Below are 16,349 nucleotides of genomic sequence, written 5' to 3'. Positions count from 1 at the left end.
ATTTATCTACTTGCACTTTGTGCTTTCGAACTGCTAGGTTGGCAGGAGCAGGGACCGAACAACGGCAGCTCACCCCGTCGCGGGGATTCGAACCGCCGACCTTCTGATCAGCAGGTCCTAGGCTCTGTGGTTTAACCCATATATATATTAAAAAGTGGGAATCTTATTCTCCAAGGCTTCCAATATTTTATACGGGCACCACCCACATATTTCCTAGCTTATCTTTGCATCCTTGAAAACAAAAGAGCTTAAGATATAGCCAAAACTCCCAGACGGGTGATTTCTGCACACCATGTTCTATATATTTCTGTTCTGGCATGGAATCGGGAAAGACACACAGCCCTGATCACAAGGCAGGCTTAGATAAAGCAGGCCCTTGTGCAGGAGAAGGTTCATGGCTCAGTGAAAAGAACACATGCACTGAATGCAGATGGCCCCAGGTTCAAAACCCAGTAACTCCAGGGCTGGAAATGCCCCCTATCGGAAACCCTAAAAAGCCACTAGCAGACAGTGCAGGCAATACTGATGGGCCACTGGCCTGGTTTAGCAAAACAGCATCTTCCTATGAGACCCTGCTCCTATCAGATGCACCATGCTATACAGATACCCACAGAACATCCAGCTTGCTATGTGCACCTGCCAGCATCACCTTTGCATTTCCTGATTCCAAGGTGTATCCAGCATTAGCCTAAGATGCACCTGTTAAGCACTTGCAGTGTGCAACCATTGGCAGTGAAAAGAAGGGAGGGTAAAAAGAACTGACTCAATCACCCATGGTGACTAATTTAGCTTACTGTACAGGCTGAAGGAAGTTAAGGAAACACTATGCAAGGAGGCCATATACCTTGTTTGGATGCACTCCAAAACCCAAGTCATGACACTCTCCGCAAAAGGCCAATGGTGATGTGGTCAGGGCTTGTCTGACACCAGGTTAGGTTGGATGCCCCACCTTGTTTCCTGATCAAACCTTTAATCTCCCTGTGCCTTGATTTCTTCCTCTTTGTAGAACTGCGGCATTCGCACCAGTTCCCCACAGTCATTTGTTATTAGGAGAAATTACTGACTGTGCTGCACCCTGAGAAACCACCAGATGGAAGGAACTATAATTAAACAGCAGACTGCAGGAGATTGCTCTGCTTTGCAGGGCCTGGTTCCAACTGGTGCTTAATTTTTAGAAGAGGAGGCAGAGATGCCAGGGCTCCAGCCTCCCCAGAAGCATCACGACTTTTCGATCTGGAAGCCCTCCTCCTAGCAATGCGCAGCCTGAGGGGGCTCTCTGCACTTTCTGTAGTGCTGAGGTTACTCCATGCCTGCTCAGAGATCTTTTCAATTATTCTTTTGCCACACGTTTCAGGGCCGAGCAGTTCAGAGGATGGTTAGAGACATGGAAAAGCAAGTCCTCTGAGGAAAAGGTTAAGGAACTGAGGTCGCTTCCACATCATACACCTGGGAAGTGTAGTTTGTTATGGGTGCTGACCTCACAGAGCTACAATTCCCAGTACTAGTAACAAACTACAGACCCCAGGATTCTCCATGGACGTGGTAGAAGAATGCTTTAAATATATGGCATAGATGTGACCCAGGTATATTTAGCTGGGACAAGAAAAGACTAAGGGGGAGGGGGATGTGATAGCCCTCTTAAAATCCCTGAAGGACTGCCAAACAGAGGGGAAAGCCTTGTCCACTAGGTACCTCAGAGGATAGAACTAGATTTAACCTGCTCAAGTAGGGTAATGTTCAACTTGGGTTGAACATTAGGAAAAACCTCTTGAGAGTAAGAGGAGTTGGGCAAGGGAACCAATTCCCTAGAGAGATGCTGGGCTCTTCCTCACTGCAGGCCTTCTGGCAGAGGCCCGACAGTCAACTCTTGGGCATGTTCTAGCTCTGTATTTCCTGCACCCAGCAGAGGATTGGACTAGATACCTACAAGGCCCTCTCCAACTCTATGATCCCATATGTGAGAGTGGAATGGCTGGTGAGCCATTAAGATCAGGCTCTAGTCTTGGACTCCTGAAAACGGGTTATCTGTGGCACCAAATCTGGGCTGCTATGTCAATACATTAAAAGGCAACAACAAAATCTTCTGTGACTTTACTAGGCCATTAGTGCAAGCCAGTGCTTTCTCAAATAATAGGTCAGGCCTCCCCAGCAGACTGCGAAGGCTTCTTGCTGTGCAATCAACTTGGCATGTTGGACATATATGCACATTAGGCCCCTTTTGCTGGCGTTTCATTTTGCTTGCGCATATCTGGCAATAACACCGGTGTTATTAAAATTCCTGTGCAATGGCAATTCAGCTACAACCATTCTTCAAAGTGTAAGTGCCGAGAAATATTTAAAGCCTCCATTTTCCATTGTTCTCTAGGAAGAGCAGACTCCTTTGGCTTGATCATTCATCCACTTCAAGGCAAATCATGCAAAGCAGAGCAAAGAACAAAGCTATGGGCTCTGGTACAGGGAGTTACTGAAAGGGCAGGCTTCCAGACCAGAAAAAAATGCTTGACGTTAAATGTTCTTAGTGCATTCCACTCAAGAAAGCATAAGCAAACGCAAAGACTCAAATGACGTGCAGGTGAGAAAGGAACCCATCCCTAGTACAAAATAGAAGTTCATGGCATAACCCAAATTCTGCATAAAGAAAAGCCACATTGTGCACTGTTGCATTTATTTTATTGCTTGTTGCATGCAGTGCATTCTGCTTCTCCTTAGACCAGGGATGCTGTCCAAATGTCTGCCGGCTCCAAACAGCATGGACCCCAATGATGAGACTTGGAAGGTGCCATGTCAGCCATATTTGTAGGGCACTGAATCCCTCATCCCCAGTGTAGCAGAAAACTTATTCAGGAATAAATTCAGCTTCTGTGATTTACTAGACACCACGCCCTTCATTTTCAAGTTTATCTTTATACCTATAAGGTTTAGAAACTTGTTTTTGTCACATACACACCCCTCAAAGGTTTTGGAGTTGCTTAACTCTACCTCCAATGACACAACCTGCACTCAAAAGAGTGTTACCAGCAGCGGCATACATATACATGCGACACCTCCAACAAGTCCCACCAAAGTACACTTCTCTAGGGGGAAACGAGGCAACATGCCTCTTCCTGACTCTGCAAAGCGATCCTGTCTCTTGCATCAGCTAAAAACCTGTTCCTTCCAAATGTCAAAGGGCAGGAGAGGAGAATAAGGGGTTGTGTCATTGCTGACTTAGCTGTTTATGTCGCATGGATAAAGCATTCCGTTTTTCAGGGTTAGCAAGACAGCACTTTCCATAAGCAATAAAATTCACTTAGTGGTTTCCTTAGCTCATACTTCTCCCAGTCCAGCCCCCTCAATGCCCTTGTTTAAAGTAGGCCATGTTGCAAGATTGGCTGTATTATGTCAACCTGAGGCCGGGGGTGGGATCCATATGTAACTTTCAGTAACAGCATTTCAGATACATGACCATATTTACTTCTTCCTGCGTATAACCATAAAAGCTCCCACACAAAAATAAGTCAATTTTACAAAGATGCCACTTGGGAACATTAAAAACAACCAACCAAGTCCACTTGTGCTACTTTAGCTCATTCTCCAAGGCAAGCGTTATATATTCAAGATTGCACTAAAACCTAAAGACCTTTTCTGCACTGGTAAGAGTTGCCCTAAATGCAATAATAAACTAACAAACCTGACGCCAGCCGTGCTGATTCATGCTAGCCTGCTGATTTCAATGGGACTTTCTAAGCAAGAATAGTTAACATTGCAACCTGGGTTGCCTTTAAAAACAAAACAACTTTCCAAACTTAACACCTCAAATTCTAGGGGAATCATTAACAGCCTGACTCACTCATTATTTGCATATCTTAGCATTCTGAGACGGAAAGCATTTAGACACATCTCTGCTTGCAAGACAGTCACGGGTATACGTCACGCAACTCCCAGGCGAAACATATTCCCATCTCTCTCTTCTCAGGCAGCATGCTAAATCCTCCTCACAGTGCCACTTCAGACACTGGGCTCTCCTGACCTCAGAACAATGAAGTGGGTTTCTTAGAAAATACTGAACTGGAAAACAAAAGAGGACCATTCCGCTATGTGAGGAATCTGCACAGAGTAATTGTCAGTTTGCGCTGGGAAATTTTTCTGACATCCCAGCAAGTGATCTAAATCAACAAGCTTATTTTGCTTGCATTTAATAAACAAAGATACAGTGGTACCGCTGGTTACATACTTAATTCATTCCGGAGGTCCGTTCTTAACCTGAAACTGTTCTTAACCTGAAGCACCACTTTAGCTAATGGGGCCTCCTGCTGCTGCCGCGCAGCCACCACGCAATTTCTGTTCTCATCCTGAAGCAAAGTTCTTAACTCAAGGTTAGCGGAGTCTGTAACCTGAAGCGTATGTAACCTGAAGTGTATGTAACCCGAAGTACCACTGTACAAACTTTGAAACTGTCTGATCTTGCTCAATAGCTATTTGCAGCCAGCATCCATTCACTTTTACTAATCAACTTGTGAAAGACACCACCCTCACCCCCCCCCCCCGTGGAAAAAATAAAGCACTGGAATGTTTTCCAGAAACTGTTCAGTTACATGTCACTGCTTGAGAATGTATTGTGGAAAATGATACCACTTAACTCTCTAATTCTCCCCCTCCCCAAGCCCCCCCCCCCCCGTTTGCTGTTTTGTAGAAGTGGAGCCTTATCTACTATGAGCCAATCAGCGTTTTCTCTATCTTGCTCCATGCAACAAACATGGATTAGACTGAATTAGAAACCTCTCATCTTGGATATAATTTAGTTGGGGACTCAGATATGTGGTCCTCTCACACACAAAAACATTGCGTAAGAAGAATTCTGCTAGATCAGGCTAAAAGCCCAGGAGACCAGCATTCTGTTCTCAGTGGCTACCATATCTTTCTCCTAAACAGCTCAGTCGTTCCTCAGCTTATCTTAATGGCCCATTTGAAGTATTAGCCAAGAGATCCTTTTAGGACACCCAAATCAGAATCTAATCTTGTTTGTGGAGAGTTCTGCTGGAAATTAGGTATGGCGCAATGAACTAAACATTACATATTAATTGAGCTGAACTCCAGATAAAGATAAGTTTATCATAAATCTGAACCTGGGAATCAGGTCAGCTTGACACAGGAAACCACGAGTGGTGAGGTCACCTGTCTTTTGGAAGACCTATAAACATGAAAATTTTTGGGTTTATTTTGATGTGGTGGGAACCTTCTTCTCCTCTCTTTGCTGATGAAAGACTGTCTTCTTGCTGTGAGGTCACAGAATGGGAGAGTCAGAAGTGACCCTGAGGTCTAGTCCAACCCCCTAAAATTCAGGATTCTCAACTAGATAATACATGACAGGTGGCCATCCAACCTCTCCTTAAAAACCTCAAATGGTGGCAAGTCCACCACCTTCTGACAGTCCATTTCACTGTCAGACAGCTCTTACAGCCTGAAAGTTTCTCCTGTTTAGTCGGAATCTCCTTTCCTGTAACTTGAAGCCATTGGCTCGGGTTCTGCACTCCGGAGCAGGAGAAAAGAAGCTTGCTCCAACTTCCATGTGATAGGTATTTAGATATTTGAAGATGGCTATCATGTCTCCTCTCAGCCTCTCCTCTTTTCTAGGCTAAGCATACCCAATTCCCTCAACCATTCCTCATAAGGCTTAGCTTCCAGACCTGTTATCATCTGTGTTGCCCTCCTCTGCACAAGGTTCAGCTTGTCGATATCATTCTTAAATTGTGGTGCCCAGAACTGGACACAGTACTCCAGGTGTGGTCTGACCAAGGCAGAATAGAGCTTGATCAGCATACCACACTTCTGTTGATGCAACCTAGAACAGCATTAGCCTTTTTTTGGGGGGGAGCTGCTGTTCCAGACTGTTGACTCATGTGAAGCTTGTGGTGTACTAAGACCAGGGGTCAGCAAACTTTTTCAGCAGGGGGCCAGTCAACTGTCCTTCAGACCTTGTGCGGGGCCGGACTATATGGGGGGGGGTGTGTGAACAAATTCCTATGCCCCACAAATAACCCAGAGATGAATTTTAAATAAAAGCACACATTCTACTCATGTAAAAACAGGCTGATTCCTGGACCGTCTGAAGGCCGGATATAGAGGGCGATTGGGCCGGATCTGGCCCCCGGGCCTTAGTTTGCCTACCCATGACTAAGACCACCAGAGGAGGTCAGGCAGCTGGTGGGGTAGCTGGTGGGGTAGGTCTCTGAAAGACAGCATTGCTAGGGGAGCATTTTACCTCAGAGAAGGGGTGTCCAGGGTTTCCAGACATGAAGCGGCTGCGGAAAATAAATGTTCAGTCTCACTATTAAAATAAGTCAAGATAAACAGGTTCAGAAAAGTGAAACCAGGTCAAAATTCACAGCGCCAAACCCTTCAGTGTCAGATCTTTCCTTGAGGGCACCAGGAGACAGCCTGCTAGTGATCAAATACTTCTCACCTAAAGTGTTACGCGATATCACAGGAGTGGCTATATTTGATGGCTCAGTACATTAATCCCTGCATATACCCCCACATCAGCTTGTTAAATCTGCACGGTGCTTTGTGACCCTTCACGACAAAGAACAAATATCCCCAAGTTGCTGTTATGTCATGGAGAGATTGATGCAGTGTCTAGAGTAGGTAAACAGCAGCGTTTCTAGGCTGCATGAGCTGACGTTAGACCACCATTGCTGCACTTTGTTGGACTAATGGCAATATAGCATCACTGCAGGGTTTCCCCGCCCCCTTTTCTGAGCAAAAGGTGTTTCCCAATTAGGGAAACACTTCCCAATATTGGGATGCATTTATAACTGTGGCCAAGTATATGTCAGGGTTCTATCCCAAACAACATTACAATGAATACTTTCCCCTCACGCCTACTGGTACAGAGCTTCCAGAAGAGTCACTCTCTGTATCACTTCCACTCATAGCTGTCAACTTTTCCCTTTCCTTGCAAGGAATCCTATTCGGAATGAGGGAATTTCCCTTTTAAAAAAGGGAAACGTTGACAGCTATGCTTCCACTATTATTGGTAAAGAAGTCAGAGTGTTGACATCTTCCTACATGTCCAAGTCAGTGTGGTGGCAATGGTGAGAGGTGGGTTAATAGGTGGGCAGCTCAATGGGGCGAGTTGTCTTCTGACATCCATGTCACTACTAGCACCAGAATGACGTCTCAGCGTTGCTGCTTTGAAGTCAGCTAAGGTTGCAAGCATTTCAGCTGGGGCAATTAGAATAAGACCCACTATTTGACTATTGATTCAAAACCCTAAAATGTATTTTATATAATTGACTTTATAATTTTTATTCTTTGTATATCGTATTGTTGTTTTCCTGCTATGGCCGATGGCTGACATAAATAAAGATCCATTCATTCATTCCCTCACTTCGGTTTTTGCCTCATATGCTACACCAGCTTTCGTAAATAAGCTCACTAAAGTTACTAGCCTGCAACTGTTTTAACTAGCTTGCTGCTGGTTGGGCAGAAGAAAGGTGGAGAATTCTGTCCCTTCTCTGGAAACCTGTTTGGGTTTCCATGCTGGGCCCACCGCTACCAGCAGCCCTCTTACTCACGTACATGGTACTCCATGCACTTGCCTGAACTCAGGTCCTGGTCACCTGTTGCTAAGAGGCTAGTTCTTAAAATCATGGCTGGGCTCCAGCAATTTACATGGGTGAAGCAAGAGTTGCAAAGCAAGAGCTGCTTGCATTTCTGCAAGTCCTACATCAAATGTAATAATCAAAATTGGTCGTTAGAGTATACCTCTTTAGTTCTTCTGTCTGTGTAAACCAGTCCATGCCAGAAGCAGCCATGAAACAGAAGTGGTAGCATTTCTAAAGAGAGGAATTGAAATTATTTCCTAATTTTGCTGATGGAAATGGTTGAGTTTGTAGGAATAATGGTATCTTTGTTTGTTTTTGTGAATGCATCGATGGCAATAATTCAAGCCTATGAAGGGGAATCACCAGCAAGAAAAGAAAGTACAACTCAAACTGATCATGCATGAAGTTTGCTGGATTGCCTTAGGCAAATCAAATCAGTCTCAGCTCCCTATTTGAAATATGGAGATAGCAACACCGGCCTTACAGGGCTGTTGCAAAGATTGCAGATAAAAATACTTAATATTTATATTTCCAACCCTTCTTATTATGGTTTTATAACTGCTTTTAATGGTGGTTTCACTGCTGCTGATTTTTAGGGTTTTACTCTCTCCACTGAGTTATCTTAAATGTTTTGAAGACACAAACTAACAGAGCATTGGTACTCAAGTCTCATTGGTCCAATCTCAGAGCAAGATCCACTAGCTACAGATGCCACATAAGCAGAGGTCCACTGGCCCCTTCATACTGGAAACTCCGGTGAATCATTTTGTTCTGCAATCCACTTATATGTAAACTTGGCCAGCGAAGCACTAGGCCTTGTCGAGAAAGTGAGGATTTTCAGTGGAGCTGCAAAATCAAGCATGTTAATTTTATTCGTGCCGGAATTTCAGAAGCTTAACACTTCAAAACAGAACCTTGCATTAAAAACAAACAAACATGGGAAGCCCAGTAAAAATTGAACTTGCCCATCGTAAGAGATGTGCCAATGTTCTCTTGGGAGAAGCTACCTACTTTGCTAAAGAGAAATAAAAAAATCCAAGGGAAGGAAAGCAACTAGGAATTAAGGAGGAAAACAACAGTGCGGGACCAAGATGCCTAGGAGGTTTCCTCCACTGGAGCGTTCGCATCACAACGCCAATCCCATGAATCAAGAAGCAACAAACTTATAAGCTTGCACGCCAAGACAAGAGGCTCCCTGCTGCAGCCGGCAGCCTGTTCACACCTGCCAGTGTTTTGGAAAAAGCCATAAAGTACAGCAGGCAGCTTGCAGAATTCCAAACAGGTGCTAAGAGGGTTTTCACTTTGGAAAAGCTGGACTATAATGGGCACCTGTAGACTTCTACTGCCATGCCTGCGTCTCCACTTTTTAAACACCTGCGTCATTGGCGTTGTGGCAGCACGGAATCCCGAAGGAGGCAGACCTAGGAGGGCCATACATTTCAAATTACTTGTCAGTAATTACTGTTGATTGCCCACTGTGCCCTCCCCTTTCCTGAGCCCTCTAAGCACACAACAGCAAAACTAATCTTTCGGATAACATAGGCATGTTAAGTCTCTCACTTCATGCCGGGCTGTGAAGAGGAAATGCAAGCACTGTAGTTCCTACTTTCTCCAAAACCCAAGCCAAACTGAGGCAACACACACACTGTCTTCTCCCGAGTTCTCTGCCATAGCAGAGGCACTGGGGACAAGCAGGGCTTCCCGTCCCATTATGCAAAGTGTTGACAAAGGCAAGAAGAAGCAAGAATGTTTTTCACTGCTTCTTCTAACAATCTCCAGTGTCTGGAATTAAGCAAGGCAGGCAAGTGTTGGGAAGGTGGTGCTAGGCTTTGAGAACAAAACAGAAGTTTGTCTATATTTTGTATGGCTCATTCCAATACATAGAATCATTGAGTTGGAAGGGACCCCCAGGGTCATCTAGTCCAACCCCCTGCAATGCAGGAATCTTTTGCCCAATGTGGGGCTCGAACCCACAACCCGGAGATTAAAGGGTCTCAGGCTCTACCGACTGAGCTATCCCAGCAATCGCCGTTACCACATTCATAACAAAATCAATGCAACTGTTCCATGACAGCATGGGGTTGTCGTTGTTTTGCATGACAGGCAAAATTCACAAAGAATTAGAATCGATTCTCAAAGCACTAGGCAAAAATCTCTGGCGCTGAAAGAGCATGTATTAGGTTTGCTGCTCACTGTACTTCATTGAACATACCCCTGGGATGTCCTATCGATGAACATTCCCTCCTTCCCCTTTCTCACACTGATCCCTCGTGCAGAAACACCTGCACACAGACTATAAATAGCTAATATTTTCAAGTGACATTTCGATCAGAAAGCGGAGTAGGCCTTCCTGCTTTTGCAATTTAAGGCCCTATGTTTACTCTGTTCCCTCTGGGGTCCCCTTTGCGAGATCAAGGTTTATTTATTTATTTTACACTTTTCTCAATGTAGTGTTTCCAACAGCCAGCCATCATCGCTCAGCCTGCCCTATCAGAACTCTGTTTTAATCCTCACTATAGTACTTTGCAATCTGACAGATAGTCTGGTAAGCCTCTGTTAGAGCTTGATAGCGCTTGCGAAAATTGGTTTTCCCAGACAGCTGTTGCAACCCATTCTGCAGGACCTGGGCCTGTAGCAAATGCTGGAATCATCGTGACATTCAGAAAGGACTGGGGGAGAAGCTGCTGCTATGCAGTGGCAAGGCAACTTTTTCAACTTTGAAGGTTACAAGGGAAACAAGTGATAAGCCCAAAACACACAGCTAATTTGCAGGTGCCTTTTCCCCTGTGCATGCAAAAGATCCATAGTGTGTTGAGAGGCCTGTGATATCTTGTTCTATTTTGCTAATTTTTGAGGAGGTTTGTCTCTTAAGATATGCTTTCTCTTTTATGCAGGCTCCTTTGGTGCAAAAGATCTGTAGATCCACCTCCGGGATCTCCATTTAGGGCTGGGAAGGACCCCTGACTGAAACCCTGGAGAGCTTCTACCGCTCAGTGCATATGACAAGAAGCTAGATGGATCAGTGGCCTCACACCGAATAAGAAAGCTTCCTATTTTTATGTTACTTACCCTAAAGTGAGAAATGAGACAAGTGTCAGGCAAAGTGGGGAAGACACGTGTGATTTTGGATGGAAACTGGCATTAAAGCCGAAACTTGCCAGGCAGTTCTAAAGTTAAGGCAAGCATCTTGGAGGCCATCCCTGTAGCAAAAATAATTACCGGTATATGGGGAACAGCTCTTGACATTCACTGGAGCTGCAGGAAGCATCCTAGCCTGCAACACCCTAGCAAATGCTCATTGGGTCCCGTGAGCGTGCTAAAACATTAAAAAATAATATTTTTTGTTCAAAGACAATGCCTAGAGGTGGGCTGCTACTGTTTGCACTTCACAGGCAAGCGTAAACTCCATCCATTCATCCATCCATTTCTCATGTAGTACCAGAGAGATCCAGTTCTGGTTTTCCCAGATAGGAGACAAGTAAATACTGAGTCCATGCTAGCCTTTTTTACTTGAAAGTTAATCAAACCTCCAGAATGTCATTCCTTTGTCCTACTACAGTGGTACCTCTGGATGCAAACAGGATCCGTTCCGGAGCCCCGTTCGCATCCTGAAGCGAACGCAACCCGTGTCTGCACGAGCGGGTCACGATTCGCCGCTTCCACGCATGAGCATCTGCGCATGCGCGAGCGGCAAAACCCGGAAATAACATGCTCCATTACTTCCAGGTTGCTGCAGAGCGTAACCTGAAAATGCTCAACCTGAAGCACATTTAACCCGAGGTATGACTGTATTTCTGAGTTAGGGTTTATACAACATGGCAGAAGTCTTGGGAGTAGTATGCACTGGGCTGCCAAGAGCTGCAACCATAATCCCATCTGTTCCTTTTCAAAAAGGTGAAAAATTCCTAACTTGAGCTGCAATACTGTGATGTGTGTGGATCTTTCATTGGACACTAAACAGCAGCAACAATTATGCAGCTAGACAATTGTCATGCTATGCGCATTACAGCGAAAGTCCCTATACACCTGTGAGATTAATGCCATGAGATGCTGGCAAGTTTCGAAAGCGGCGTATTCTGTGTTATCACACACAGCCAAGCCTCTTATTTAGAGGTTCTGCAATTCATCCCCTTCCTTATTCCTCATACTTTTACAACTATATGAATTAGAATTCCCTATGCAATGATGGAAAAGTTTATCAAATTTCCAACAAAACTATTTAAAACTTCTAGGAGGCTGCCTAATTTATTTAAGGAATAAATTAAACTGCCTAATTTATTTTAAGCACTGAATTGAACTAATTTGACTCTTAAGTTCCAGCGCTAGCTTTTTAAGAGCCCGGACAAGTAAACTCTCAGAGTTTTCAATCTGCCCCCAGTTATGAAACCAGACTTTGAGTCCATCAGAGCACCTGGATAACAAAGGTATTGAGATAAATTGTGGGAAAACATTTGCTGCTCCCCTTGTGAGAGAAATGTGAAACAGTCTCATCTCCCTCCAGTCCCAGCCTAGCCTGAGTGGGGGCGGAGGGGGGGGAACCACACATAAAAGATCAGAGTGGCAGCAAAATCCAAAAATTACTTATGCACTGTGTGATGAAGTACTTTCTTTTGTCTGTTGTGAGTCCTGCAAATCATCAGTTTCACTTATCAAACCAACAGATGGTTGGAAGTACGGGGATCCAACTCAGGTTGCAATGAAGGCTGACATGTGCATGGGGAAGAGGAGAGTGAGAAAAAACCCTTAAAGTTTCCTAGACTGCCCTTTCTGACCTAACCTGTGCTGACCTTCCCTCCGGTACTAGACTAATACCCTTAGGGTTGCTGACCTCATTTCCTACTTCCTTCTCTTTCATCCTCACCTTGGAAAAGGAGACATCTACTTTGGATCTCTCTGCATGCAAGATGCAAGCATAGCTCGAGACACAACAGGAAGCATAGCTCATTGCATCTCTCAAGTTAGGCAGAACCAGGATCTTTCCTATCAAGCACTTTTTTTCTGTAATAAACGGAGCTTTTTTATTTTCCTAAACTCAGAATCTCAGTGTGACTATATCCAGGGTAAAGTGTGCTCTTCCAATTCAGTATTAAGTTTGATTTCTGCTGAGTGCTTTAACTCCAAATGCCAAAATACTTAGCAACCTGATTACCACACTGGACAACAACATGCCTCTGAGAAGCCCACAAACAGGACCAATATAGTGCAAGAGGGATGAAAAGAGATGTCCGTATCTCTTTTCTTCACTGTCATATTTTCTAAACTAAAAAAGCCCCAAATGCTGGATTATGGACACCACGTGCGCAATGTATTTGCAAAAACAAACCAGAGCTGTCTTCCATAAGTGAAAGTATTGTCCTCCATAAGTATTAAGACATCAAATTCATGCACTAAGCTCACAGATAAAGAGAAGGGTTAAAACAGAAGTTAAAACCTGAATTTCCAATACTTACACGAACATCTGAAGTTCCCTGCTCTGCTGGAGAGACTTCTTCTGAGCAGTTCTGAAGTTTGTACATCCAGTAATTCTTTGCAGTGATGATGAAGTTCAAAGGCAAGAGAGAGCTAGTCCCCAGAAGGAAGAAAATAATGTAGGTGCCATTGAAGTGATCTTTAGGCTTGTGAAAACCGTGTCTGTTTCCCTCTGGCTCCTCGAACAGGGGTGTCTCTTCTTGGGTAGTGACATCCACCGGTTTGTACAAAGAGTTCGCACTGTGGTGGTAGTCATCTTGTTCCTCCAAATCAACAGCCACTTTTAGGATAAATTGAAGATGTGTGAAAGTTATGGTCACATAGCATGACATTGTCACTAGCCCTTTGACCCCTATAATAATACCACCAGTCTCTCTTACAGGGATATGGTACACTGAGAGAAGGTGCACCTGAACATTTCAAGCGAGCTATATAAATGCTTATTAATATTAAGAAATACAACCCATCGGGTTGCCATAGAAAGCTGCAGCAACAGCTGCAAGCATCCCAAATAAATCTGTGTTAAAAGGACAAGAGTTCCTGAATTCAAAGAAACTCCTTTGGTGTTCCAGAAGAGAAGCAGTTACTGTGTCCTTATGCATAATGGAACACTGAGGCCTGCTGCAGCCTAAACAGGTCTTTTAGAAGGGCCTGTGCAAAACGTTCTTACTTAAAATAATGTTAAATATATTCTGAAATATTCACATGGTTTTCAAACAGTATTCATGGAGTTTGCTTTTGCTTTACTGTATGAAATAGTTGAACTGCTAGCTGCCGCGAGTCTTCAGGGAAGGCAGGGTGAAAGTTTGTTTAAAAGTTTGTGTGTGAGAGAGAGAACAAAGTGAAGGGACAGCATCATGTGGAAGCAGTTACCTTAGAATTAAATTTTTGATCAAATGACTCTTGTTAAGTTTTTAAGCAATCTCCATTCTTCTAAGCCCTCCTGTCCAGGTCATCAAAACAAGAATTAATGGACTGGGGAGAGAATAGAAGAGGTTCCCTTTTGAAATATGTGGCTGAAGCATGTTATTCCTAGGGGAGCCGGGGAATATTTTGAGGCCAACGCACAGTGAAGAGAAATGGCAAAATGACATCTTTCATTGGGCCAATCAGTCGCTCACTAAGATGTGGAAGCTTTTTAGTTACACAAAAACGCTTTGCCAGAAAGCAATCGATGCTTAATGTATGCTCGGTATGATTAAAAGAAAAATAAGATATGCCACATGGGCAAATAAACTCTGGGAGCCAATCCAGGAATTTCCTTTCCTTTCAAGAAAGGTGGGCTCTCACGGAAAGTCCCACCTACAATACAAACCTAGCTTCACTGCCTAAAAAAAATGAATTATGGAAAACATCTGTAGGTCATCTCAGGACTTAGGATTTGCAAAACACAGCATTCTTCACACTGGCCTTTTGACACTTGAGAAACTTTTTTTTTTTTAGGCCCCACTCTATTCTTGCGACTGCAATTTGCTTTAAAACGTTTCAAATACTGTATTTTTAAATTGCTGTCACCTGCCTTGGGACCTTATGGTGAAGGGTGGATAAGAAATGGAATTCGTATCATTAATACGCTGCCCAAACCTTTTGGATACTCAGCGCCCTTGAGCAGCCTTGGGTACTGGGCAGCTGAGGAAGAGGCTATTTGCTGTTCTCTCAGAAAACATAATGTTTTGGCCTGGCTTTGAGGGGGACCCACAAAATGCATGCTGGGTCCCCCTCAAGCCTCACAAACCCTGACAGGCAACAATAAGAAAGCCAAAAGTTAAAAAAAAAGTCTCTCCGTGGGAAAAATCCTGGTGTCCCCCCGCCCCCGTGGCAAGAGAGAGCGCCTTAGTCTCGACTGAAAAGGTGCATCTTGCGAACGGGAAGCTGCCCGGGCCCTTCATTCCAGAAGTGCGTGGCAGGAAATGCACTCTGCACATGCTCCGTGCTGCCGCCGGCAAACACCCCAACCTCGGATTTCACGGCGAGTTTCCGAGACCGAAACAAAGTGCGGCGGGAGGAGGAGCAAAGGCCGGAGGAAGAGGAGGAGAAGCAGCAGGCGGAAAAGGAGTCGCAGGTAGAGAGCAAAGGCGAAGAGAGGCGCAGCCGCAAAACCCCCGGCGGAAAGGTCCCCGTGGCCTGAGAGCCCCGCGGAAGAAGGCGCCACTTACTGTCGCCGGCCCTGCGCGCCTCCCCATCTGCTCTGAGCCGGGCCTTCCCCAAGCACAGGCTCCGCCGGCCCTCGCGCCAAAGCCACGCCCGCCGCCGCCGCCGCCGCGCAGCGCCGCCTCCTCCGCTGCTCCCTCCTCCTCCTCCTGCGCGGGGGCTTCTGCGAGGGTCGAGCAAGCGCTGCTCCCTTTCATCCCCCTTTCATCTCCCCCGGAAGGTGTTCCTTAGCCCTTCTTGGAAATAGGCTAAAAAAATATAATATAATACTACTAACAATACGCATTCCTTTTGTGCGCAATGGGCACAGGTCACGACTGCTGCCCTGATTCAGTAATCTCTATCTGGATCTAAGAATATCAGATCAGTTCCCCCTAAAATATTTCAGGGCACCCCAAAATTGGTGGGCATGATATTGCCATTCAAATAGGGTGCGCGCGTGTGTGCATTGTGTCATGTGATCATACCTACCCCTCCCCGAATATTTTATTCAAGTTGGCACCCCTGATTCATTTCCAAAGCCCCTTCCCTACTTCTTGCTCTCGCTGTACCTAATACTCAGTTCAGGAATCCTATGTATTTACAGTGAGACTTCCGGGTATACGACGGGGGTTTAATCAGCACTGGCAGGCTGGGCTTGTTTTTCTGCCAGGCAAAAGGGCAGAGGGACGTGATGGCCCTGCCATTAAGTGACCTACAAGACAAAATGTGATTTGAAACGCAGCAGGGGGAAATAAGCGCCCCGTGCTTTGGGCCACTAATGTGTAGCTAGCCTTAGTGTCACCATTTACTGCAATCAATGGACTCCTCCAATACAGGTAATACATGTCCTGCCTTCCCCAGCTCCTTCCTCTTTAATCTTTAAGGATCTTAATAATTTCTAGACAACCTGCTGTGTAGGGTAATCCTTTACACATACTCTTACATTGAGCCAAAATGGGGTTATAGATGTTAAGAAGAAATGTTTGTTATATTTTGTTTTAAACCTATTTCTCCAGTCTAGTCCCCTTGGAGGTGGTAAAACTACATCTAGGCCATTATCACTTCAGATTGAAATTTTTTTTTAATCACTGCACATAGAAAATTAGCATCTCAAGGGAAAGGTTGGACTAGAACCTTTCTTCCTGAAATCCAATTTTCTGC

At 44.8% G+C, this 16,349-nt stretch overlaps 1 protein-coding gene across 3 annotated transcripts in view; it reads right to left on the bottom strand.

The window, feature by feature from the left end:
- The window catches only part of SLC29A3 (solute carrier family 29 member 3), a gene marked incomplete at its 5' end in the record, with an annotated part of 33,307 nt that extends 18,028 nt beyond the window's left edge, over positions 1-15,279 (bottom strand). Inside the window, 2 exons of one of the 3 annotated variants that reach the window (XM_083614318.1) lie at positions 13,037-13,335; positions 15,212-15,279. In XM_083614318.1, coding sequence (XP_083470444.1) covers positions 13,037-13,335; position 15,212 — 300 coding nt within the window. Of the gene's footprint in view, positions 1-13,036; positions 13,388-13,928; positions 14,860-15,211 lie in introns of those variants that run through there. The other 2 variants (XM_083614317.1, XM_083614316.1) reach the window with 2 other exon arrangements.
- Positions 15,280-16,349: the final 1,070 nt, after the last annotated feature.

Source organism: Podarcis filfolensis (assembly GCF_964270895.1).
Source record: "Podarcis filfolensis genome assembly, chromosome: 5".
Lineage (NCBI taxonomy): Eukaryota > Metazoa > Chordata > Lepidosauria > Squamata > Lacertidae > Podarcis > Podarcis filfolensis.
The sequence above is the reverse complement of the archived record's forward strand: the minus strand, read 5'-3'. Positions and strand labels throughout refer to the sequence as shown.